The 27,126-nt window shown below is 34.5% G+C and overlaps 2 protein-coding genes across 8 annotated transcripts in view; both read right to left on the reverse strand.

The window, feature by feature from the left end:
• The window catches only part of LOC143249840 (serine/threonine-protein kinase mig-15-like), a 97,704-nt gene extending 96,572 nt beyond the window's left edge, over positions 1 to 1,132 (reverse strand). For 2 of the 3 annotated variants that reach the window (XM_076500397.1, XM_076500388.1), the window contains exon 1: positions 543 to 1,132. In XM_076500397.1, the coding sequence (XP_076356512.1) occupies positions 543 to 605 (63 nt within the window). In that variant the 5' untranslated portion in view covers positions 606 to 1,132. The remainder of the gene's footprint in view (positions 1 to 542) is intronic. The other variant, XM_076500404.1, reaches the window with a different exon arrangement.
• Positions 1,133 to 9,458: 8,326 nt separating this feature from the next.
• The window catches only part of LOC143249856 (trafficking protein particle complex subunit 14-like), a 33,656-nt gene continuing 15,988 nt past the window's right edge, over positions 9,459 to 27,126 (reverse strand). For 4 of the 5 annotated variants that reach the window (XM_076500445.1, XM_076500418.1, XM_076500426.1 and 1 more), the window contains 6 exons: positions 22,303 to 22,459; positions 17,826 to 18,001; positions 15,573 to 15,673; positions 15,189 to 15,316; positions 12,903 to 13,137; positions 9,459 to 12,008 (listed from right to left, as the gene is read on the reverse strand). In XM_076500445.1, the coding sequence (XP_076356560.1) occupies positions 11,956 to 12,008; positions 12,903 to 13,137; positions 15,189 to 15,316; positions 15,573 to 15,673; positions 17,826 to 18,001; positions 22,303 to 22,459 (850 nt within the window). In that variant the 3' untranslated portion in view covers positions 9,459 to 11,955. The remainder of the gene's footprint in view (positions 12,009 to 12,902; positions 13,138 to 15,188; positions 15,317 to 15,572; positions 15,674 to 17,825; positions 18,002 to 22,302; positions 22,460 to 27,126) is intronic. The other variant, XM_076500435.1, reaches the window with a different exon arrangement.

Consider the following 27,126-nt stretch of genomic DNA (forward strand, 5'->3'; position numbering starts at 1 on the left):
CATAATTAAATACTTAAAACGACTTTGCAAATACAGTCTGTATCAACAACTTGAAAATTCTTTAATATTTGAAATATAATTTTTAGACAAGAATATTTTTTTAGTAAAAATCAGTTATATTTAAAATATATTTACCTTTATAATTCAATGCATTTTCTTACAATAATTGGATTAAAGTAAAAACATAATACTTTAAAATGAGTTCTGGTTTATTTTACTTAATGCATTGAACTAATTATGTGTATACATTAGTTGGACTTACTATGGTCACAAACTTATAATAGAAGACTTCTAACAAATCACAAACACTTCGTTTTTGATTAACTTTCAAGTTCAATATTTTATTCAGTTCAAAATCAACTACTGTATTTCTTTCATAATTATTCCTTTACATTGTGTACACAACCATACATTTTTGACATTGAAACAAACATTACAGAATCTGGTTCATAAGTTTTTAAAGCCCATTTTTAATACATTACGGTAAAACTCGTTTTTTCTCAATCCCTATACATTACTCAAGAGTTACACATTTGACTTACCTTCAGACTATTTAAATCGATATCATCTAGACTACAGTTGACAGTATGCTGAGTGAGCGCCATTTTTTTCGATTTCAATAATCACAGTATTTTAATGTAATGGAACTTTCTGTTATGCAATATAAAACCTTAAGATAGCGTAATATTGTTCTTACACTCCACGTACTACTTTAATTGAGACCTAACAATTAAACCTCGGGTTTCGACACTGTCACGATCTTCGCACACAAACACACGTAAGATGACTGGACGACGCTTTGCTGACTCAAACTCAACGTCATAGCGCTCAGCTGATAAAAAGGAGAGAGCCACTTATATCTACTGTAGTACTTAAAAGCGGCGTTACAAGCTGCACTTGTTTTGAATGTTTAAAAGTATCACAGTTGTGAATTATTTTAAGCTACATAGGGCGCACCTTGTTTATAACTGTTTTTAATATACTTGGAAATAAATAATTAAGCAATATTAGACTCAAAAGAGTAAATTTAGCCTATTTTTTCACTCTTCTAGGAATGTTACTACTTCTACCTTGCCTTCGAATAAACACGTTCCGTCTGGAGACAATCTCAGCCCACACAGGAGTTACTGTGAGGTGCAACGCTGCCCTCTAGTAACAAAAATAAGAAATTAGTGTACTTAATGTATATTAACACCGTTCGAGATAGACGTTACTCCTTTCTATTATTCAAAGAGAGAATTATCAAGATATAATTTCTCGTTTAGACGTTAAAATATTTTATAAAATGTAATTTTAAAAAATCAATCTCAAATATGTTAAACTATTTAAACAGTGTTCTGTCCTAAGATGGCTCCGCTCTTCCTTCACAACGCCCTCTCCTTGAGTTGTTTGTTTTTTGAATTTCGTACAAAACTCAAAAAACAAACAATTTAGTAGTGTAAGACAAGAGGGAAGGCAACTAGTTATCACCACTAACCACCAGCTTTTGGACAACTCTTTTACCAACGAATAGTGGAATTGACCATAAATTATGACGCCATAACTGCTGAAAGGGCAAATATGTTTGGTGTGACAGAGATTAGAACCCACGATCCTCGAGTATTCTAACCACCTGGAAATGTCGGGCCTCCTTAAAATCTTTATAACTATCATTGTTCCTAATACCATTGAGCAGTATCTCTATTCTTCTGCCCCACAGTGGTTTTCACTTCATTTGTTCTTATAAAATAAGCTTTAGCAAAGTTTCATCGCGAAATATGTTACCCAGCCATATCTTCTGTATCTTTCTAATGACTTCTGTCAAGCTTCTCTCTTCAATCAATGCGAGCACCTCTCCATTGGTTTTTCTTTCTATTCAACCGACTCTTACCATTCCTCTCCACGCCGACATTTCAAACTCTTCAAACGTCTTACATCTTCATTTCTTAACGTTAACGTTTGAACAGCATAAAGCCACACTAGTGACTTTACCAGAATTTTTCTTAGATTCTTTGATAGTCAACTTGTTAGTACATCCTTCTCATTATTGAAGACTTTTTGCGGCCTTTGCTTTTCTAGCAATAATTTATTTTCAATGATTTTCATCTGATGTCAGTATTCTGCTAATGTATCTGAATCTTTCTCGGTGTGGATTCCTGTACGTGGTAAGGGGACCTCCCAGGGAAGGTTCTGTTCTTTTAGTTTATCTCCTCTGGGATCTAAACATCCACCCATGTGTTTGCCGTGCGTAGCAACCCATGAAGGGGAGGAGAGGATCCTGGTGGTTGAGGGGTCCAACCATAACACACCATTTGGCCTTCAATTCCAGAAGACGGGCAGCCTTGAGGTGACTCCCTTGGGTCAATTGGCTGGTCCACTCGGGCTAGAGTCAACCAAGTACCAGTGTTGAATGTTTTCAGCAGGAGTTGTGGACATTATATCTGATGCTGGTGTTTGGGTATAGTGCTCACGAACCTGGCGTTGCTACAGTGTCCTTGTTTGACATTGTAGTGCGCCCCTCGTAGGGTTCTATGGTGGGTGGAGTTAGTGGGCACCGAAATTTCCCTCTCTTTATTATGGATATTCTAATTAAAAATCTTAATAAAATAGTGAAAAAACAGTCTATACGTAAATGACCACGTCTTGAAGATTCTGAGCAGCAATCCTCACCATCTGTACCACCTGTTGTACCTCATTTTCTTATATTGCATTCACTTTTAGACAAACTTTAGAGCAAATGTCTCCCTTTTTCATTCAGAAGGGGCTAGAGGGACTTTCTGGCTCTCCAAAGTCAGTAAAGGAGCTTCGATCTGGTGACATATAGGTGGAAACACATTGAACTCCTCTTGCATTCAAAGGCAATTGGGTCTATACCTATTGAACTTACACCACATGCTACTTTGAATTCATCACGAGGAGTTATTGTTGAGATGGATTTGAAATACACCCCAGAGTCGGAGATTCTCTTTGGTTTCTCCATTCAAGGAGTTTCTGCAGTGAAGCGTATATTCACTCGGAAAGATAAAATTATGGTGCCAAACATTCTCCTTATTCTGACATTTACTTCACCATGTCCGCCTGCCACCATCAAGGCAGGTTAACTTATGGTCATACATTCCAAACCCTCTGCGATGTTTCTAGTGTCAGCAGTTCGGCCACTCGAAAACGTCATGTCGTGGTTCCTTGACATGTGCTCGTTGTCGTGGCAAGGCCCATGATGTCTACGAGTGTAAAACGGATTCATTGCATTAGTTGCAATGACTCTCACCTGTCCTACTTTCGTTCTTGCCCTAAATGGTTGGAAGAAAAAGAGGTGCAGCGTTTGAAAACGATTCATAATATTACTTATTCTTATGCTCGAAAATTGCTGTCCACCACCTCATCTCGGACGTATGCTGCTGCACTTTGTTCTACAAGTACAGAGAGAGTGCAGACAGATCACTCTGTACTTCCAAAAGAATCGTTCTCCAAACAAATGAAAAGTCGTTTGACCTCCATGGTTAAAAAGTTAATGAATCAACTTCAACACTTATCTCTGTCCCTTGCATACATTTCAAGAAACTCCAAGATCCACATCCTTTGGTTCTAGGTACAGGCATTTCCTCGGATATATCTTCTTCTCCCACCCCAAGATGCAAAACAATCATTTGTTCACTTTCTCAATCATTGGAATCCCATTTCAACAGCAAAAACCTGCCCAATCGACTCAGGGAAGGATCCATGGAGGTCGATAGACCTCCCTCGAATAAGAACAGTAAGGGAAAAAGACGTGGTCGTAAACAGAATGGTTCTCCACCCAATTTGCCTACACGTAAATAAAAATGGCAACCCTGATACAATGGAACTGTCTAGGTTTACGTTCTAATCTGGAAGACATCAAAACACTGATTGCTTCCTACCATCCTGTTTGTCTCTCCTTACAGGAAACATTTCTGAAACCTGCCGATACAGTCACCTTTCGGCCGTTTTCTTTATACAGAAGTTACAGGTTCTGTGATGGATGAGTGTATGGAGGGGTGGCATTGTAGATTGATCAGCATGTGCCCACCCTGTTTTTGTCACTCGACACACCCTTGGAGGCCGTAGCAATGCGTGTTTCCTTGGGTCATACCATCACTGTTTGTTCTCTCTACCTGTCACCTGGAGAGACATATGATCAATCAGACTTTGATACTCTCATTGAATAGTTGTCATCTCCTTTTTTAATTCTGGGAGACTTTAATGTACATTATCCCCTCTAAGAAAGTGCTAATACAGGTAGGAGGGGTCGCTCTGTAGAGCGTATGCTCTCTGATAACAACTTTTCTCTTTTCAATGCTGGTTCTTCTACTTATTTTCATGCATATAGTCAGTCCTTTACTGCTATTGATCTCTCAATTTGCTCCCCTTCATTATTCTCCCATTTTTCATGGAGGGTTGACAATAATCTGCATCAACCACTTGCACGTGTTCGGTGCCCCGGTGAAAGCTGGATCATGCAAATTGTCCCTCTTTCACTGCTCTCACAGAACTTGATCCTGCCATCGTCTGTAAGCCATCAATAGACGACTGTGTGGCAGTAGTAACTGACTGTATTATACAAGCAGTTGCTCAATGTATTCCTAAAACCTCGTCCATGGTTGAATCCTGCTTGCCACGTGCCACGGAAGGCTCAAAAACGGGCCTGGGATACTTTTCGTCGATATCCCACACTCTCGAACCGCATCGCTTTCCAGCGGGTCCGTGCACATGCTCGGTGGGTAAGACGTCAAAGCCAGAAGGAATCTTGGATTCAGTTCACAACTGGCATATCCTCTACCACCAGTTCCAAAGTCATTTGGGACAAGATTCGAAAGGTCAGTGGGCAATATCACTCTGAACCCCTTTCCATCTTGCTCTCTGATGGCCAGGAAGTAGCTAATACCCGAAGCATCGCCGATACTTCAGGTGAAAGTTTTTGCCGAGTATCTAGCACTTCTCCTTCTTCTTCCACCTTCTTAGCCATCAAGACTCGGGAAGAGAAATCACCTCTTTCCTTTCGAATTGATTGTCACTATGATTATAATCGTCCTTTTACACTGGTGGAATTCAAACTGGCCCTTCATCGGTTGGACCTGATGATATACACAATGACATGCTGCGCCATCTAGCTTCTAATTCTCTTGCTATTCTTCTGATTGTTTTTAACCGGATCTGGCAGGAGAATGTTTTTCCTGATGCCTGTCGCCAGGCTATTGTCCTTCCTGTCTCTAAGACTGGGAAGGATCCCAAGGTTCCTTCAAACTACAGTCCAGCTGCTTTGACGAGCTGTCTTTATAACACCTTAGAGAGGATGGTTAATGCTCGTCTTGTTTAGTTCCTCGAATCAAACAACCTCCTCTCGCCCACCAAGTGTGGGTTCCGACGACAGTGTTCCACCATGGACCACCTGATTCGACTTGAAACGTCAATCAGAGAAGCCTTTCTCAAATGACAACATCTTGTATCAATATTCTTTGACATTGAAAAGGCTTGTGATACAATATGGAGATATGACGTTTTGCAAGGCCTCCATATATATTAGTTACGTGGCAATCTGTCCATTTTTATTAAAATTGTTTTAATGGACAGGAGATTCCATATTCGTGTAGGTTTGATACTTTCCCGTTCTTTTCTATAGGAACTTGGAGTCTCTCAGGGCTGTGTTTTGAGTGTCATACTTTTCAATATAAAAATTAATGCCATCACTGAACAACCCCCTCTCACTCTTGCAAACGGGCAATATGTCGACTTTCACATCTCATGTCAGTCGTCAAACATGAGGTGTATTGAGCAACACCTACAGACTGCACTCAATCGTTTACTGAAGTGAACCACATTAAACGGCTTTAACTTCTCTCTCTCTAAAACTCTTTATTTGCACTTTTGCCGCCAACTCCGCATCAGTAAAGTTATGCTGCCTGTGATTTCTGAGACAAATTTCTTGGGCTTATCTTTGACCTTAAGCTGACCTTTATACTACACATTAAACAGCTACAGGTCAAATGTACAAGAGCACTGAACATCCTCCGTGTTCTCTCTTCCACCACTTGGGGTGTGGATTGACGTTCTATGCTAAAGATATATCGTGCTTTTACTCGATCGAAACTTGACTATGGATCACCGGTCTATGGTTCTGCCAAGACCTCGGCCTTAAAGATGCTAGACCCTATTCATCATCAAGGTCTTCGGCTCTGCACTGGGGCTTTCTGCACTTCCCCAGTTCAGAGCTAATACATAGAGTCTCATGAACCTTCTTTGCACCTCCGCCGTTTGCAACTGTCTTTACTATATTCTTCGAAACTTCGTTCCTTACCAATGCATCCAACTTGGGGTTGTGTTTTCCTTCTTGGGTGGGCCGTACTTTTTAAGAACAGACAATCTGCCATTGCTCCTTTTGGCCTTCTTATTCAGATGCAGTTGGATGAATTGTGTCTGTCCTTGGATAACATTGCTGTATTCACCGGTCAGCCCATCCTACCATGGCTTCTTACAGTCCCCAAATGTTACCTATCTTTAAGTCATCTGAGAAAAGCAAACACTCCTGATTGGAAATACTGTCTGTTATTTGCTGAACATCTTTCGAACCATCCTTTCATTCCTATTTATACAGATGGTTCGAAATTATGTGATTGTGTGGGCTTTGCCATGATTTGTTGTGGCTCGGTGGTTGCACGCAGAATCCCCACTACAGCTTCTGTGTTCACTGCTAAACTGTATGCCATTTCTCTTGCCCCGGATCACATGGAAACTAAAAAGCACTCAAGCTGCACTATTTATACTGAGTCGCTTAGTTCTCTACTGACCCTGGAATCGCTTCATGTTAGTTCACACCCGGTTCTCGCCGATATTCAAAACCGACTGGTCCATTTCGCTTTTACATCTACCTCTATTCAGTTTTTTTTTATACTGGGCCACGTTGGTATTCGCGGAAACGAGCTCGCTGACATCGCATCTAGGTCTATCTGTTCTGGCACTATTACTGCTGTGCCTGTCCCATACATGGAATATGGTCCTGTATTCAAGGCTCGGCTCCGTGCCAGCTGGCAGTCGAATTGGAGTGAGCAATGCGAAAACAAGCTTTTCCAAATAAAACCTTATATTGGACTTTGGCCGTCTTCGGAAAGAGGAAGTTGTTCTAACTAGACTACGCATTGATCACAGTTTTTTAACTCATCGTTTTCTTTTATCTGGAACTGATGTACTAGTGTGTAACACTCAGATAACAATAAGCCACATTTTACTTTCTTGCCATTGTTACGACTCTCAATGACGGCACCATTTTAAACATGTTCTGTCCAAAGGTTTGTCCATAATGTTAGACAGTATTATTGGTGATGGTGACACTGTCCACCCTGGCAATGTTTTTAGTTTTTTAAAGCCCATTAATCTTTTTAATGCCATTCAAGTTTTTTAAATTTATACATTAGACCTTTTTTAATGTGATTCCCTTTAAAGAATCAAAGTCCATCTAGTTCGATTTCAAATTAGAAACTGGCCGTAACATTAAATAACTCGAAACCAGGACTGGAGAGGCCAACTTCAGGTGACTAACGCTACTGTTTGAACTACCCGTTAGTCATCCTGGCGAGTTATTATTAAAATTTTGCTACAAGTCTTTTAAAACTTTTATTATTTTACTTTTTGAAAATGGCCATAATGTCAAACAACTCGGAACCAGTACTTGAAAGGCCAACTTCAGGTGACTGATGGTGATTTTTGTACTTACCTGTTAGTCTTCTTGGCGAGTTATGATAATTACAATTATGCTACAGAAAGTTCTTTACAACTTGTATTACCGTAGTTTTTCTCTTAACGTTGTAGACTAGATGTTAACATGGTTTAATGCTATTTATGTTTTTTTTTATACTTTGTTTTGTTTTTACCTTAATTTTATTTTATGAATTTCACTAATGATACTTTAATTTTGACTTTTTACCAGATGTTTAGCACAGATAGCCTAGCTTCTTTGTGCCATAAAACACTAAGTCAAGCAACCAATCTTTCAACTGTCCAGCTGCTGACCATCAATTAAGGTCTTCGTATTTTCTCGTTGTCTTGAGAATTTCGTAACTTTTGTCCTTGTTAAGCTGATCTCCGTCACAGATTTGGTAGTTGTTGTTTTCGAAATTTTAACCAGATGTTGTAAATCTTCTTCGGTGTCGCATACAAATACTTGATCATCTGCGAATAGGTTAAAATAAATATATAAGAATTTAAGAGCAATTTGGTTTTCAATACTTACCACAAAGTTGAAGAAGGGATTTATTCTCATAACCGTCCATTATTTTGAGTTGATAGACAAGAGAGGGAAGGAAGCTACTTTACAGCACCCATTATAAACTTATGAACTATTATTGTCTGACCGAAAGATAGAATTTGACTGTCATTCACAACCATGGCTTTAAAAGTGGAGACAGGTCCGGCATTGCCGTGGTTGAGGCGCTCGACTCGTAATCCGAGGGTCGCGGGTTTGAATCCACGTCACACCAAATATGCTCGTCCTTTCAGCCTTGGGAGCGTTTTATGTGGCGGTCAATTCCTCTATTCGTTGGTAAAAGAGTAGCCCAAGAGTTGACGGTGGGTGGTGTTGACTAGCTGCCTTTCCTCTAGTCTTACACTGCAAAATTAGGGACGGCAATCGAAGATAGCCCTTGAGTAGCTTTGCGCGAAATAAAAAAAAACAAAAGTGGAGAACGTAGTTTTTGCGGAACGGGTCATGATCCGTGAACCTTCGGATTTGCACTTTATCCACACTAATCTTCAAGCCATTTTAGTCTTTAAGAGTCAGATGTAGAGCATTGTCTATTAAAGGTCTAGTTTTTCTGCCCCCCTCTCCTCACCCCTTCGATTGTCATCTTAGTTATTTAGCAATATTTTTCTACGAGACTTTATAAAACAAACTGCATCTGAAGTGAAGGCACTCTTACTAGTGCCAAGAAGTTTAAAATATAAAAAAATTAAAAGTATTAATAAAGCTTATAAGAATATCTCACTTAAAATAACTGCCATTATATTAACTGTTATGATATGAGATGCAATTTTTTATTTTTGTGACCACATTGTAAGCAATAAAATTATAAAAAAATAGGTGTATATTTTATATTTGTAAGCATTATTTTGTAACATGTGAATAACATATTTCAAAATTGGTAAATTTTAATTATTGTCTAATAATTGCTCCACGCTAGTACAGCGGTATGTCCCCGGATTTACACCGCTAAAATCAGGGGTTTGATTCCCCTCGGTGGGCTGAGCAGAGAGCCCGATGTGGCTTTCCTACAAGAAAAACACACACACGTCTAATAATTAAGCTGATTTTATTAATCTTTGATACTTTAAATAGATTATGCTGCCCATAAATTTCATTATTATTTCTAAACTTTGAACGAACCATTTTTCGAAATATTTTTCTTGAAAGATACAGACAGTGACAATGTCGCATTAAACATTTACAGTAATGAAAAAGATAGACAAGTGGCTCTTATTTTGGTAATCTGTTTTATTCAGAAATCCGTATGAACTGTAACAAAAATACAAAGAAATCCTCCTAAAACCAGAACGCTGCAATCTTTTTCCAGTTATATATTTGATATTAAAACAAACATATTTTGTAAACATGTAACACATCTTGCTCGTGCTCAGTGTCAGTACGACCACAATTGATTTTCTTCACTATGTGTTGAAAACTCTTCTAGATTTACAATTATTTCCCATTGTTCTTATAGAATTAGCTTTAAAAAAATAAAACAAACTATGTTTCTTGTCAATCTAATTTATTTCCGTTATCTAAATAAAATATTTCGAGGATATACAGTATATACTTATTTAGTTTCGAAGAAAGTCATTCCTTTTCTTTTTAATAGAATAATTCATATTGGTGGAGTAGAAATTTTTAACAACTTGAAAGAACAATCACATTAAAACTACACTTTGGGAAAATATTTACTGCAGTTTTAATGGATTAATAACATCTTACGTTTCTGTAATTACTTTATTTATGAAACAGTCTGTGTTTGTTTGTGAAAAGAGATATTAAACTTATCATCATTTGGCATTTTTGGTACCTTACAGCACTAGCGTCCTCTGGTAGCAGCAGCATAACTTACATCTCATTACTCTCGTGGTTATTTTCTATTATGAAAGGTGATTGATTCATTATAGAAGTATTACTGAGACAAGAAACTAACACTGACAATAACTAATGCATTATGTTATATTTTTAATGTAATATTAGCGGAAACGGGAATTATAAAACCGTTAGAATATAATCTAACGTAAAAAAAGTAAATTTTATCTCTGAATTTAAATAAGACATGACAATTATAAGTCATCCTGGTCACAACTGCTCATATACAGAAAAAGTAAATTGTAGCGACAGAACAAACGTTAATTAAATAAAGTGTTTCTCTTATAGACTAACGAAACAAATCTATTAAATAGTTGGTACACATGAATTTGATTCACAGAACTTTGTTTCTTCATGTAGTCAGTAAGTTTCTGAAAAATGGAGTTTCACAAACTGTTATCGTTTATCATTGTAACGTGTGTGTGTGTTGTTGTTTTTCTTCAGTTTCAGTCGTAGAGATTTTATTTTAATGTTCCAGGTGGCATCTGATTAATGTTGTAGCACATTATAGCATTCATAATTACACGAGTAAATATTTTGTAGACAGATGTTTTGAAAGGCAGATAACAGGTGAGAAGAATGAATAATGACGAAAGCAGAAACAATAGACTAGGTCATGGTTATAACAAGAGAAAAACAAACAATAAACAGTTTTCGACATGACTTTAAATAGGACCTAAAATAATATGGTAATATAAATTTTAAAGAGGACACGCTGTCCTGTAAAATTATAATTCTTTCATTTAAAAATGAAAATAAGAAAAATTTGAACTTTCGACCTTATTAGTCCAGTAGATACAGTATATTAAGCTGACGCGTTTCGACAAAAAATACAAAACACACACACACACACACACAAAGCAACAACAGGAATACATAGCAAGTATTTTATCAGAAATTTCTTCATGAGGTCATTTCTATGCTCAATTTATCTACTATATTTACTTACATTTTGGTCAGGTAGTGGTTATATTCACAACCAAGACAAACTTTACCTGTATCAGCAGAAATGTTTGATTTTCATTGTTTTAAACTGAATTTCAAGTTAGAGTTTTAAGAAGACATTTCTCTTAAAAACTACTACTGAAGCAAATATAGGCTGTAAAACATCCGTCTCAGGACTCTCTATAAGATGATTAAAAATGTTACTTGATTATGGAGTGAAATAGTAAATGACTAGAGGTGAGTTAATCTTATATTGAATTTTAGAAATTAAAAATAATTTACACGTTTAGTACAAGATTTGTTTACGATCATTTTCAAGCTCTTAACTTATATTCCCAGAAATTATGTGGTTTTATTTTCATATTAACAAATAATTATCATGGATTACCACACATCTACGAAAAATACGAATAGAGAGAATGAATAACTGGTATGAAATTAAAACAATAACGTAGTTACTCTTTTATCTTGAATGAAAAGTGAATAGTTTCATATTTGATGTGAGAGAAATTCGTTGCTCTTTGTCCTGTTGCTTAAACTGTAAATACATGTTATCAACATGAGCATAAGTAATACTGCAGTATCAAACGCATGAAGACATCCTCATAGGATGGTTACTCGATAGATTTACCTACATTCTATTAGACATCGGTAGGTCTACGGATTTACAACGCTAAAATCATGGGTTCGATACCCCTCGGTAAAACACAGCAGGTAGTCCGATGTGGCTTTGCTACAAACACATGTACGTTATTAATATTAGTAAAAATGCCAAATGCTTATTTTGTGCTTCACAAACTGCTTTTGTTGCAGCTGAAAGTATGCTTAAGTCATTATACGAAATCGAATGAGTCACAACTCTTAAGCCAGAAAACGTTCGTATCGGTTCTCTTTCATGAATCTTGTTACATGTCTTCTGATATTGCAGGTTGTTGTAGATACAAGTTCCATTGCTTTTCTGTTGAAGACAATAAATATTTTACACATGTGCACAAAAAGTATACAACATGGAACCTGAAACTTAAGAACAACAAATACTCATTATGGTTGAAGTTAAAGAGCAAAATTTACCCAACATCAAGTTACCTGCATATTAACGTGTTAAAAGTTTGAGAAACTGAGCACAAAGATACTGAAAATGATTTGTTATGATAACAATAGAGTTTACTTGATATCAACTCACCATAAGTCTCAAAATAACTTGTACATCAATTAATTGAATAAATATGTAATATTACTGTTATCTACTTTACGCACTGAAATATTTACGATGTATAAAAAGATTATAAATTCCATAGATACATATATCATTGATAATATATGTCAAAAACAGGAAGAGGTAACATTTCTATGCAGTTACATGTTGTGTATATTGAAAATATTACAATTATATGTCACAATCCTTCCATAAGAGGCAAATTCCACATTCTATAAGACTTCATAAAATACAAAGGTTATTATTACAAAAAAACAGGCTGTCACTTTAAATGGAAACGTATACAAATATGAAAGTAACTAAATAATAATACGATTATGTCTTAAAAAATTCGAACGCTTGCGAATATTATGGTCATACACTAAACGACTTAGATGAGGAAATGTGATGCTTACAAAAGTAAAACAGTTAAAATACGTAAAGAACATTTGAAGATATTCAACTATTATAGTTACACACCTAGAGACTTAAAGAGATATATTTGACTAAAATACTTAAAATACCTAAAGAACATTTAAAGATATTTGAGTATTATAGTTACATACCTGGAGTCTTAAAGAGATACACTTGACTAAAATACTTAAAATACCTAAAGAACATTTGAACGATATGCAACTATTATAGACAGTTACATACCTATAGACTTGAAGAGATATATTTGACAGGGTTGTTTGACGATTTTGTCAAGAGCCAATACAACAGGTGATTGGTAAAATAACGAGCCAATTGGATCTTCACAAGATCCAGAGATGCCATCTTGGAATCTCCTGACTGGCTGAGGTTCTAAACTTGTAGGATAAGAGGGCAGGGTTCTCGTGTTTGTCACTGTTTCAGTTCTGTAGTGGAGTTTTAATTTCATATGTTGTCCGACCTACATTTTAGAAATTAAAAATGAAGTGTTAAATACGCAACATGACATGGTATGATATGTTAGTTATGTAACACAATTATTGGTTTGCATGTACAAAAGCTGTGTCATCAGACGTATTATTTTAAATTTAATTTATAGTACGTAGCGAACTTGAGAATATTATATCTATTCATTACAATATTTTCATTATAGTTCCAAATTCATAAACAAGTAGAGATTAATCTCAATTATAAATGTAAAATAGATATTCCTTAGCCTGCGAACAGAGTATTTAATCTCAAAACTGATGTTTTAATTAATCACACGCTCTCATGCAATACAGACAGACCCAATATATTTATCTCAACATATTTCATTACATCATAAATTTAAAGCTTTTGTTTGATTCTATAAAATCTATTCTCACTATAGAACGCTGGGATCAAAAATTGAAGAATTATCTGATAGGTTTTTATTCAATTTAGAGCAGAGCTACATGGAGCTATCTGTTGTGTCCACCACGAGGAATCAAACCTCATATTTTAGCACTGTAAGTCCCTAACTTTACGAATTTCCCTTGGAGGACTCTGATGGAATTAAATATACAACTTTTAAAAATCCATGTTGTAATTTATTATTCAAGTCTCATACAGAATCTGTTTAACATACATTTATATATCATTATTACAAAAAAGTGTGACAGATTTAATCAATACTGTAAGCCTTCTTTGCAAAACTACAGAAGAACTATTTAAGCTAGCTGTTCCTAATTTTGTTTGTTTGTGTTTGAATTTCGCGCAAAGCTACACAAGGGCTATCTGTGCTAGCCGTCCCTAATTTAGAAATGTAAGACTAGAGGGAAGGCAGCTAGTTATCACCACCCACTGCAAATTCTTGGACTGCTTTTTATCAACGAAAAGTTGAAGTTACCGTCACATTAAAATTCCCCCATGACTGAAAGAGTGAGCATGTTTGGTGTGATGGAGATTCGAACCCGCAGCCATCGTTAAACTACGAGTCTAGTGCCTTAATCACCTGGCCATACCGGGCCTCCTAATTTTGAACTGATAAACTTGAGTACTGTTTCTCAGCCTTTAAAATTTTTCAGAGGACTACAAATCCATCTATGTTTTTGTTTTGAAAACGAAAGATTCCGTTTGCGTAAAAAAGCTGTATTTGAAAGTTAAGTACTTTAGTTTATATAAATTGGATTTAAGAAAAATATTTATTTATTCTATAAATTATATTTTTCAAATATTTTAAGAAATTTCGAACACGACTCTGGGCTCAAATCTGAGAAACGATGAACTAGGGAGAAGACAGCTAGTCAACACCATCCATCATTAACTCTTAGCCTACTCTCGTGACAATAAACAGTGGTATTTGACTGTCACGCTCCAAAGTGCGGAGTGCGAGATTTTTTCTTTAGGTAGTAGCGAAACCTCAGTTTCACGGTCCGACACGCTGAATTGACGTCAGTATTGTAAAAAGAACTTCCTATCTCGTCAGCTGATAACCGGAAACTTCTAAATTTTAACTTGTGTTAATGTTTTAAGTATTAGAATTTCTCTGGTGGCAAATCTTGAAATAATCAAACAAGTCCAGAATGGTTCAAAAGTAACATGACTTTAGGATATGTATGGAAGATTAGTCTCTATTTAAGTAACACGGTACAAATACAAACACAAATGAAAACGGAATAGGTCGATTAAAATACTCTCACCCATCTGCACTGGAAGGATAAATCATCTCGTTTACAAAGTATCAAATAATCTCATTTTGGATCAACGCAACAGTAAATTTAGACTTAGGTTGATCCTTTCTTCATAAGAATAATCCATGGAAAAGCAAAGTCGTTTAATGATTAGTAACTAAACTCATGTAAATTTTGATTGATTTTTTTAATCTTTTATATGACAGTTTATCCTTTTACAAGAGGAAATGAAACTGGTGATTCAAGAAGTTAGTCAGTAGGAAGAAGGTTTAATACACTTTTATATAACATTCACTTAGCCACATCTAAATCTAAACAACTGAGCTCTGTAAGATAAGTAAAGTCATGTTTTTCTTGCCTCATAGACTCCTTCTTTGGTAGCAGAAAAACAAACTGTTGTGTGTAATTTTGACCCTCCTTCACAAGAACCAAGGTAAGAGAGAGGCTTGTGACATATTATAGACTTGCTTTCTTGTCCTTGATTACCTAGGACAATATGAGAACAAGTGTGTATGATTAATACACAGGCATATGAAAAAAATGAGTGAGCTTTAATATAAATATGCGCATGTGATGTGACATTTATTCAAGTTTGTAAAATATAATTATGGAATACATAGAAGTATACGAATATCTTCTGCAGTCTTAATAATTTGGCAGGAGAAAAAATTTGCTATGTACGAAATGTAATAAAACCCACGCGCGTGAAGCGAAACTAGTTCTATTTCTAATTTAGTCTTACTATGAGTAGAGAACGGCGTTGACGGCACTGTTGGATCCCAGAACAAGTAAATGGCTAGAAAGTCCTGAAGGTGGTTGGTAATCGTGTATTTCACCTGGAAACTAAAAAAAAAAAAAAAGTATTCTAATTTTATATGAAGAATCTATAGTAAAACAGTTAATACTGGCATAGTTCCAGCCATTAATCTCAACTCCCATGTCATCCTGTCGCTTTGGAAACCAGTACTTATATTACTACATCAATAAAGGATTGTTTGATATGTTTTTAATTTTTTTTAATTACGTGCAAAACTATACAGTGTAAGACTAGAGTTAGTTATCACCACCCACCGCCAACTCTTGGGCTACACTTTTACCAACGAATAGTGGGATTGGCCATTACATTTTAATGCCCCTATGGCTGAAAGGGTGAATATGTTTGGTATGACAGGGATTCGAACACGCCACCCTCGAATTATGAGTCGAATGCCTTAACCATTTGGCTATGCCGGGCCTCAATAAATGATTGTAGGAGTTCAGTAGCCAGTTACATGCATTATATATTAGACATAAAATACGAATTTTCATTGTCATCATATTTATTAAAATTAATAAAGCAATTGTTGTGTCTAGGAAAAATGTTTGAAAATCAGTACTAAAGTGACTGCATCAAGTAATATACACCTGAAGACCTAGACGTAAATTGCAGTAAAGTATGGTAAGCGAAAATATTTAAAATACGTTCCTCACTAACTGTAGATTTCCAGAATATGGTCAGTGAATAACCAAGTTCAATACTAAAAAAATAATTAATTTGTGAAGCCCAGTGTATTATTCTAGTTACCACGAGTCACTGAGTTAAACGGGTTTCGAGGAATTCCACTTCTCACCAATGATCTTCAACAATGTCAAGTCAAAAGAATAAGATAAATATGGTTTGAATTTCACGCAAAGCTGCATGAGGGCTATCTGCGCTAACCGTCCCTAATTTAGCAGTGTAAGACTAGAGGGAAGGCAGCTAGTTATCACTACTTACCGCCAATTCTTGGGCTACTCTTTTACCAACGAATTGTGGTATTGACAGTCACCTTATAACGTCCCACGGCTGAAAGGGCGAGCATGTTTGGTGTCATGGGGATTTGAACGCGTGGCCATCGGATTCAAGATATCGACGGTGGGCAAAGAACTGATATTCCACTGCGTAACTTTGCACTTAACAACAAACAAATAAGTACATATATTTTACATTTACAATATTTAAATGTTTTTAGTAGTTTTAAATCAGAAAATTGAAGTAAAGGTTGTGTGTCAACTGAACCCCAAGCTTTATATTCTAAGTATGATTTAATTAAGGAAGCTATCTGCTGTTCATGTAACAGTTACAAAGGATGTGGAATGTTAGAGAAATATTAACGTTTTCATCCAGTGAAAGAGTAAGAGCATCTTTGTGTAGCCTCCCCTTGTTTCAATCTGTTTAACTTGTTAACCATATGCGATTTTTCTTTTCATTAATACTCACCAGTATTCACCTCAATATAATATTACCTGCACACTAGATAATACAAAACGTTAAAGATGTAATTTTAACTACAATCTATCTAATGTGTAAAAAGGAGATGCAAAAATAGGCGTTGTTTGTTTCAGAGCAAAGCCCCATTGGGCAAAAAGATGTGCCACCGCCGGGAATCGAGTCCTGGATCTTAGCGTTACAAGTTTCTAAACTTGATACTTTTTAACCGAGAAACAGAAAAAAGGAAAATGTTTATTCGTAATGTATCTTCTCAAACATGAAAGAAGTATTTATAATCAATACAAATAAAATAAATGTGTTTATAAATACATAAAAAATACAGCATGCAGTATATTAAAGTAGCTTTAAATGACAATAATATTATAATGCCTTTTCAATTTTAGTTGACTTTAAAAGTAACTTAGTGAATTATAAACTTAATAGATAGTTATAAACTTAATAGATAATTTCTAAAATACAACTTAAAACATTTTTAAAGTTATTGGGTATAGTATTTCAATTTTATACCAGTGAAAGTTATTGAACATTGAACTATTTTTTTTAAAGCGATATGGACAAACTAGCATTAATTCTTGTGTGAGTGTGAGTGTTTTATTTTTTTTAAGTTTGAAAAATTGATATATTTATTTATTAGCACAAACATAAAACTAACTATTGAGTATGTTAATTAATTTTTCCAGTTAAACTGTTCTCACTATCAGGACTCTTGCTACTGAGATTTAGATGTATTCACACAATTCTTACCTATCATTCAAATGAAGCGGTGGTCCACACTCGGCTGTCATGGTTAGGAGTGGCCTTCTCACTCGTAATGAAGGGAGCATGTGTATTATTGTTTTCGTGTAGCAGTTATGTTCTGTCTCCAGTACGGCAGACAGTGGAATTTCAACATCCTGATAACAGAAACAACCAAGAAGCCACTAGGCTTCGTATCCGTGATAATTCAAATAATATAACAAAACTTCAGGAATATAATTTTCAATCACTTATTTATTAGTTTAATATTTTTCTTGCCTTTTTAAAACATCATAAAGTTCTGATGTATATTTTGTAGTTAATTTCATGTTACGTTAAATAATAATCTTTATAAAATAGCAAGTTAGATCTATTATAATTAGTCTTAATAGAGAACAGATCAAACCTTTATTTTTATTAAAAGTTTCAGCTTTTATGGTAAGTACGATTTATTTTTAGAACTGGTACAACGTTTTGACCACTGGTGCGATCATTAACAAGTACGAGAATTTCAACTGGAACAGACATTTTAGTATTTAAATCAACATTCAACAACCTAACAATTAGCTAAAACGTGGCGCAGATAGCCCTCGAGTAGCTTTGCGCAAAATTCAAAACAAACAAAAAAACAAAAGCTAAAACGTGTGCACTTGTGAATGATTGCACCAGTGACTGAAATACCACTTCTACTTAATGAAATAAAAGCTGTAACCTGTAATATAACATAATTAATCAGTAAGTAATATCAAAATAAAACTTGTTTTTTGCTATAACAATCGTACGAAATTTGTTGTATAACAAGATAATTTTTTATAAAGCTTGATAACAATGATGCTACAATGTTTGAAAATGAATGGCAGGTTTACGGACAAACTTTCATAACAATCAAGTTATCCATATGACAAAATGTATTCTACTCATTCTAAATAAAAATGTAAGGACAATACTATTAGTGAGCTTTATCAGTTATTGGCTTATATTTACTTTGATTTACGTAGGAATATATCAAAACTTTTATATTAATACATCTCGATAAACTTTTCATATGAATTATCAAGCCTGATAGAAAGAACAAGCATATATCCTTTACATTCTGTGCAGCATAACGGAAAGACTTTATTACATCATGTCAGTAACAAACTGCTCGTGAGTCACAAACTTTTTCATCTGCTGACTACTTCGGCGGAGCAAAAAAGCCGCTGACCTAACCCACCTCACACGGCCTCGATAGTGACGTTGCGCGTCAGTGACTTACATTTTGGATCAGCTGCGAACATACTTCAAGAACCACAGGTTCAAGTCATTCAAGTAAATCATGTATAATGTTCCGACAAGTTATCACATGTAAGGTTTTTACGCACATTTTTACTCACTCACCACTTCTTGTTTATTCATTGTTCTTTAACAAACAAGATATTTGAGAATTCTCTAGTGCGCTGTTGTTAGAGATAGGTACGACTTATTAACAACCATAGTGGGATATATTAAGACTGTTTATGTTAAGGTTTATTACGTAGTTTTTAATATTTAATGATTATTTAGTTTTAAGAGCAAGAATATTGAAAGGTTATTTTAAAAGCGATAGTTGTAAGAAGTTTTAAAACTTAACTCGGTACCAGTCGCACGTTGTGTATGCAGGTAAATTATTTTACTAGGCTTCAGTAATATTGTTAACGTCATCTTACTCGAAGCTTGTAAGTGTTCCTCGACGTCGCTAAAGGTTCTAGATTTAACTGTCGCGTGTGATAAATACGTGCAGGTATAGAGAGGAAGCGAAGAAAGTAAGTAAGAGCTAAGCAGACAAATCTCGACTGCGTGATTGGCAGTTTAGTCATGACGGGTGATTTCTAAAAAAAATCAGAAAAAGTCAAAAATTCAAGTTAGAGAAAGTGAAGTTAAAATGCATGATTGTTAATTTAGCCGTAACGGGTAATATTTCAAAGTGGGTTTCACAGTTTAATAGAAATAAAGAGAATAGTTTATTTTACCAAAGGATGTTTTAAAGTAATTGAATCAGCCTGTGTGGACTTTGACAAAAAGGAGACAAATATTTAAAGTTCTGTATACAAATATGGTAAACCAAGGGGTAAAGTTAGTGATTGTATCGTAGATTGAGTAATTAGAAATAAAATAAATAAAAATATTTTGTATTATTCTGTTCAGTTGAGTTTCAAAGTAGTTGAACTAGTCTGTGTGGACTTTTCATAAGATACAACTGTGATACCTGTAGTGTAATTAATATTTTGTACATACATTTGACTTGTTTTGTACATATTATTTCATAACGAGTGGATTGTGTGTTGTCTTTTTATTGTTTGAATTTATTGTCAGTAAGTCAGACTTCTACCATTTTCATAGTAGAGTTTCTGATGGGTAGCGGTAAACTTCGACAAGGGTATCAAAAGTATTACATATTATGGGAAACAATTCTGGTTGTATTATTTCGATGATATTCGTGGCTGGATGTCTAAGAATCCACTATGAACCAAAATACAGGATGCTAAATATGTCACTTGTGGTGCCATATTTGCATCTGTGGTGGCATGTTAACATGTAAAGTATTCTTTAAAAGTTACAGTTAATCCCGTCTATTATTTGTATCTTTGTTTTTGATGTAGCTTAAGAATATTTTGGTGTTAGAATTAACCTCTTCAGAATGTTCATAAATTATTATATAATGGTTAGATATTCAATAAGGCAACCTGTGAAAACATTCCAAAATCAGAACAGTCAAAAATAAAAACTGAATATTTACACCTATTAGATCAAAGCAGTGTTGTGAATGTTTGAAATAGTGACTGCACGTAAGAAAACATGGCAGAGTGGAATTTTGGAACATTTAGCATGTGCAGAAGTGATTGTAATGCCGCCGCTCATTCAGGTTACTCTAGAGTTTTAAGACTCCTTGTTCATTACTTTCTAATTTTAATTATTCTCAGGGCTGGGCATGGCCAGGTGGTTAGGACGCTCGATTCGTAATCTGAGGGTCGCGGGTTCGAATCCCCGTCTCACTAAACATGCTCGCCCTTTCAGCCGTGAGGGCTTTATAACGTGACGGTCAGTCTCATTATTAGCTGGTAAAAGAGTAGCCCAAGAGCTGGCGGTGGGTGGTAATGACTACCTGCCTTCACTCTAGTCTTACACTGCTCAATTAGGGACGGCTAGCGTGGATAGCCCTCGAGTAGCTTTGCGCGAAAATTCAAAACAAAACAAACAAGGTTATTTCCGCTGTCAGGCCCGTCATGGCCAGGTGGTTAAGGACTCGAATCGTAATCCGAAGGTCGAGAATTCAAATCTCCATCACATCAGACATACTCGCCCTTTCAGCCCCGGGGGCGTTATAATGTGACGGTAACTCCAACTTTTCGTTGATAAAAAAGCAGCCCAAGAGTTGGCTGTGGGTGGTGATGACTAGCTGTCTTCCCTCTAGTCTTTCACTGCTAAATTAGGGACGGATAGTGCAGATAGTCCTCGTGTAACTTTGCGCGAAATCCAAAAGAAGCCAAACCAAATTTCCTCGTAAATAACATTCCCTCATCCTTAATGAACAGATTCGATATCATTTTCATTTTTCTTCGTTTTGAGACTTGTGTATTGAATTCAACATTTTTAAAATTAATAATTGTGACTCTTTATTTTTTTTCTGCATAGCTTGTTTCACTGTTTCATAGACAATAAACCATGGTATTCGAGACTTTCAACGTTTTCTGCTATTCAATCAGGCTACATCATATTCTCACAAGTCTGAAATTATTTTCATTTGACAAGTCCATTAATGCTTAATATTTACCATCCCCTTATTATTTTCGAATAATAGACGTTGTTCTAAAATTCTGTGATGTTTGATTTTTTATATACCGTATCCCTTAGTCTCCAATTGTTTACCATACAGAACACTTGCTTTATATTCCACTGTTTTTATGGATCGTTTAAAATTCCTGTTTTGATGCAGTTGTGACTATAAACTGAGCCCGAAGATTCAACATGCACGATTAATGTCGGTAGATGACGAAGACAACGAGATGTGTTTTGCTAGTGAAATGGCTTGACAATTTGATATACAGGTTGAGGTAAAAGTGACTATACATACAGCTGTTTCGCTCAGAACATAGTAATTTGTAATTTTTACTTTAAAAGAAAGAACAATTTAATTTATTTCTGCTTTTTGTAATATTGTCTATAGCACCAATCGTAGAATACCAACTATATTAAGTATATCAAATATATAATATCAACTGTATTGCTTAACCCGCATATTAATTGTTAAAGGACGTCACTTTGTATAAAGTGGGTTTGGTGGTCTGATTTATCAGAGTAACCAGATAACAGCTTATAACGTTTCAATAATTGCGGATACCATGTACTTTAGCAGAGTGTGTGACTTAATATTTAGTTTTATCTTATATTTTGATTACGCCCATACACACACACACACACACACACATGTATAAATAACTCGATATAGTATAAAATAATTCGTCGTTACCTTGTTCACTTTTTTAAATTCTGTCTTGTTAAAATTGATCAGAAAGAGGTAGCTATGTTGTTCTCGAGGCTGTAGCCTAATCGGAAATTGATTTTTCCAGCTGGAACATCTTAAACCAGTCTGTTTGTGAAAAGCACATTCCTCTTTTGGTGTCTCTCTGTGTCACAAAAGTGTATATTTTTAGTTGTTTTGCCTTCTTATCAGAATCTATATCGATGAATCCTAATGATTAACAAAGAATGTTTATTCTATTTGGAATGAGTGAACTAATCTAGTTTTTCCCTGGACGTAGTCAGAAATGTTAGATGATTAAAAATGTTAAACTCTATCAAATCTAACAGTATTCACAACATTTTTAACATTTCATTCAGTCAGAGATTCCTCAATTCGAAGAGGAGCAATGCAATAAAACATGTTTCTATCATATAAAAATAAACTAAGCAATAAGTTAAGAACTTGTTTTGTCAATTATAAATAAATGAGCCAACAAAGCGGCTAATCTGAAAATATTGTACCTATAGTGGGTGTGTCTCTCTGTGTCACAAAAGTGTATATTTTTAGTTGTTTTGCCTTCTTATCAGAATCTATATCGATGAATCCTAATGATTAACAAAGAATGTTTATTCTATTTGGAATGAGTGAACTAATCTAGTTTTTCCCTGGACGTAGTCAGAAATGTTAGATGATTAAAATGTTAAACTCTATCAAATCTAACAGTATTCACAACATTTTTAACATTTCATTCAGTCAGAGATTCCTCAATTCGAAGAGGAGCAATGCAATAAAACATGTTTCTATCATATAAAAATAAACTAAGCAATAAGTTAAGAACTTGTTTTGTCAATTATAAATAAATGAGCCAACAAAGCGGCTAATCTGAAAATATTGTACCTATAGTGGGTGTGTCTCTGTGTCACAAAAGTGTATATTTTAGTTGTTTTGCCTTCTTATCAGAATCTATATCGATGAATCCTAATGATTAACAAAGAATGTTTATTCTATTTGGAATGAGTGAACTAATCTAGTTTTTCCCTGGACGTAGTCAGAAATGTTAGATGATTAAAAATGTTAAACTCTATCAAATCTAACAGTATTCACAACATTTTTAACATTTCATTCAGTCAGAGATTCCTCAATTCGAAGAGGAGCAATGCAATAAAACATGTTTCTATCATATAAAAATAAACTAAGCAATAAGTTAAGAACTTGTTTTGTCAATTATAAATAAATGAGCCAACAAAGCGGCTAATCTGAAAATATTGTACCTATAGTGGGTGTAGTGAAACTAAATTCATAATTTTGGTTTTTCAGTAGTGACAAAATGCATAATCGAATACATAACCCATTTTATAAATTATAATAACACTTATATAAACTAATACGTTTTTAAATAATCTTTGAAAGGGGAGGGGTAGTTCATAACAGGAAATTAGATTCATTTCTTATAAATTAAAGCTTATTTATTTTTATTATAGGACGCTAATTCATATTAACTTTTAAAGAAAAAGCTTATAAAAAGTTAAAAACCACATATTTTACTGAACACAAGACTATACACATATTCACTTACTGTTTTACTTAAGAGAGAACTCTGGACTACTTGTATGGGCATAAGTTCGAACATACAATATGTTACAGTTACAATACCTATTGTTATTGCATCATCAAGTAAAATTACAGTAAAAACGGACGATACGAGAGTTTTGCTGAACATTTCTGTAGTTGCGAATATGAATTTAAAAGAAGGCTCTAACCAATTCAATATTATAAGAAGTAGAGACATACAGTGAAATGAATAGAAAAACGTTAACTGAATTCTTGGAACTAAGAATATTATTTCAATAAATTAAGAAAAAAGCTAATTATTACAGTGAATCTAATACATTTCTGCTTCTTAAATTATACATTCACATGTAGGTTGTATTTCAGGCATTTAGATTGTTTATAATTACCAGACACTTATTATTTAACGTCTTATATTGTGCTTTTACATGGATATTCCTTTAATAGTTCCAAGATAAATACTCCAGTGGTTATGTTTAAAACATCAAAGAATAAATGGAGAGTCTGTATAAAAATATGATATCAACACCAAAGTCAAGTTAAAATATAATATTTAGGGACAATAAGGAACTTTTCGGTCCATCTCAGCTGTTCCATCCTCTAAACCAAAGTAAAAAAAAAATTAAAGCCATCCTTTATGAAACTTTTTTTAAACGCAAATTTATTACCTCCACAACATCTTACTGCAACCCATTCTATAGGCCAACCAGCCTATTTGAAATATAAAATTGTCTTAGCCGAAGACGGCTTCTGCCTTGCCTAAATCTATATCTGTATTCCATAGTTCTATTATTCTCACTGTTAAGTATGTTGATGCATCAACGTTATCAGTTCCTTTTTACAACCTTAAACACTTCAATCAGATCCCTTCTATCTCTTTTTTTTCAAGATAAAATAATTTTATAGATCTTAATCTCTCTTCCACGTACCAGTTTAGTAACCCTCCTCTGAACCCTTTCCAACAATTCACTGTCTTTTCTAAGGTGAAGAGCACATGACTGAATAAAGTACTTTACATGTGGCCTAACCAGTGACACCTACACAATGAAATTATAGTCTTTTTAGACTTGTATTCAGTATTTCTGTAAATACAACCTAAAATTTTACTTGATCTGCCACTAGCAACAGCATGCTACTTGAATGGCTTTAAATACTTATGGATAATTATATTAAGATCCCTTTTCGTCATAACATTGTTAATGTTATTTCCAATCATATTATAGTTATAATTTAAATTATGATAACATACACGCAATATCTTGCATTTATCATAAATAAAACCCATCTGTCGTGTACTTGCTCAACTCACTAAATGATCTAAACCCTTTTGTAAAGCAACATCATCCATTTCACAGCCAGCAACACCCAAGACCTTGATATCATCTGCAAATTTAAGTAATTTATTGACAATTCTTTCATCTATCTCATTAATGCAAATTAAGATAAGCAATGGTCCTGAGACTGAGTCCTGTGATACACTACTTTCAACATTAATCCACTCTGACTGAGCTCCATTTATAATAACTCTTTGCTTTCTTCTATCAAATTATTTAACTTATCCCACATATCTACAGAGATAAGTTTCTTTGCAAGCCTTTTAAGTGGCACTTTGTCAGATGTATTTTGAAAATTCAGATACACCAAATTAACACCTTTACCATTATTTGCGGAAGCAGTAAGATTTTCAAAGCATGTCAGAAAATTTGTAAGACAAGATTTTCCTTTAGTGAAACCATGTTGACAAACAATAAACTTCTGAACACTGTTATTAAATGACTTTGTAAAATATATTTTAACATACTTTTCAAAACTCTTTCCACTATTGATGTAACACTGGTAGGCCTATAATTACTGGGAAAACTTCTATTACCTCCCTTCAAGATAGGAATGACATTAGCTAATTTCCAATCTGTTGATACTTATTCCACTATTCAAGGACTTAGAAAAAATTGTGGGAAGTGGCTCACATATCTAACCTTTGGCCTCTTTTAAAACCCTACATAGGCTACATACATTATGCCTACCACGAGAATTGAAACTCGGTTTCTAGCACTCTAGAATAAACAAATACCATTGTGCCACTGGGGAAAAGCATCTTTTGTGTAATAACCTGTGTGCTAACTTTTTGTCAGAATGTTCAATAAGTACTCCTGTTAAACGATCATACAGATAAAATGCTTCTCTAGTTATGCGCTATGAATTCTGCCATTTCTTTCTAATGCAATATTTTCTTTAAGTTTAATTTAATAAAGTTTATAAGCCTGTATTTCAGTGTTTCGTTTTGTTGAAGTCAAGATGAATATTACTTATTATATCATTACTTATCTTTTTTATTCATATGTAATGAACACGATAGTGTAATAACATTCATCTGATTGTTTATATATCATGAAACAAGTAAAACTATTTATAAAATGTTTATAAACGTTATCATGTAATCCCGATGACAGCCACTCCAAAATAAATTTTAGGGTTAATAACAGTGGTGATTATGTTTGTTTTTGCTGGTGCTCCAAGTAAATTCCAATAAATTCCTACCTCTTGAATTATGCGGGACGCGTAGGCTGTATTTCATGAATTTAATTTGTTTATAATCACCAAACATTTAAGAATTAAGTGTCATATCTGAGTCGTAAAAATAACATTGGTATCTGCAGTTTATACAGAAGTTTAAACGTACAACTGTTAATTCTTTAAAATACTGGAACAGGTCGTAATTTAATTTTTTCTGCATATTTCTCAATTGTCTTACATTGTTATGTTTTTGTGTAAAGTGTATCTATAAGAATGACAATACCAAAAGTAGAGAAATACTTGAACCAGGTATATAACATAATATTTACTTCCAAATTTCAACTACTCTTGAAATTTATAATAAATATGTTCACTTTAAACACTGATTAATTTATAAAGACTGTGATATGTGTCATGCTGTTGTGCTATGCAGGCATAGTGCATGTTTTCTATCTCATTATTTAACACTTAATTAATTATTTTTTTTTTGCAGTGTACGTGGTTGTCAGTCAAAAAGTCACTCAGTTCCTTTCGTCGTAGCTACCTATCAGCCTAGGTTATTCACTTGTCGTATCACATGTACTCTCTCGTTGAAGATATTTTTCTAAGGTTGAATTTCTATTGGCAGGTCAAATGATGCTTATTTGTTGGTGGGAATGACCAACAGTTACATGATTTCTGCACACTTACAGAAAAATATAACGTTATTTCTTCTTGCGTATAATTCTATGTTTTCTTAGTCCAGAA

Source organism: Tachypleus tridentatus, chromosome 1 (assembly GCF_004210375.1).
Source record: "Tachypleus tridentatus isolate NWPU-2018 chromosome 1, ASM421037v1, whole genome shotgun sequence".
Lineage (NCBI taxonomy): Eukaryota > Metazoa > Arthropoda > Merostomata > Xiphosura > Limulidae > Tachypleus > Tachypleus tridentatus.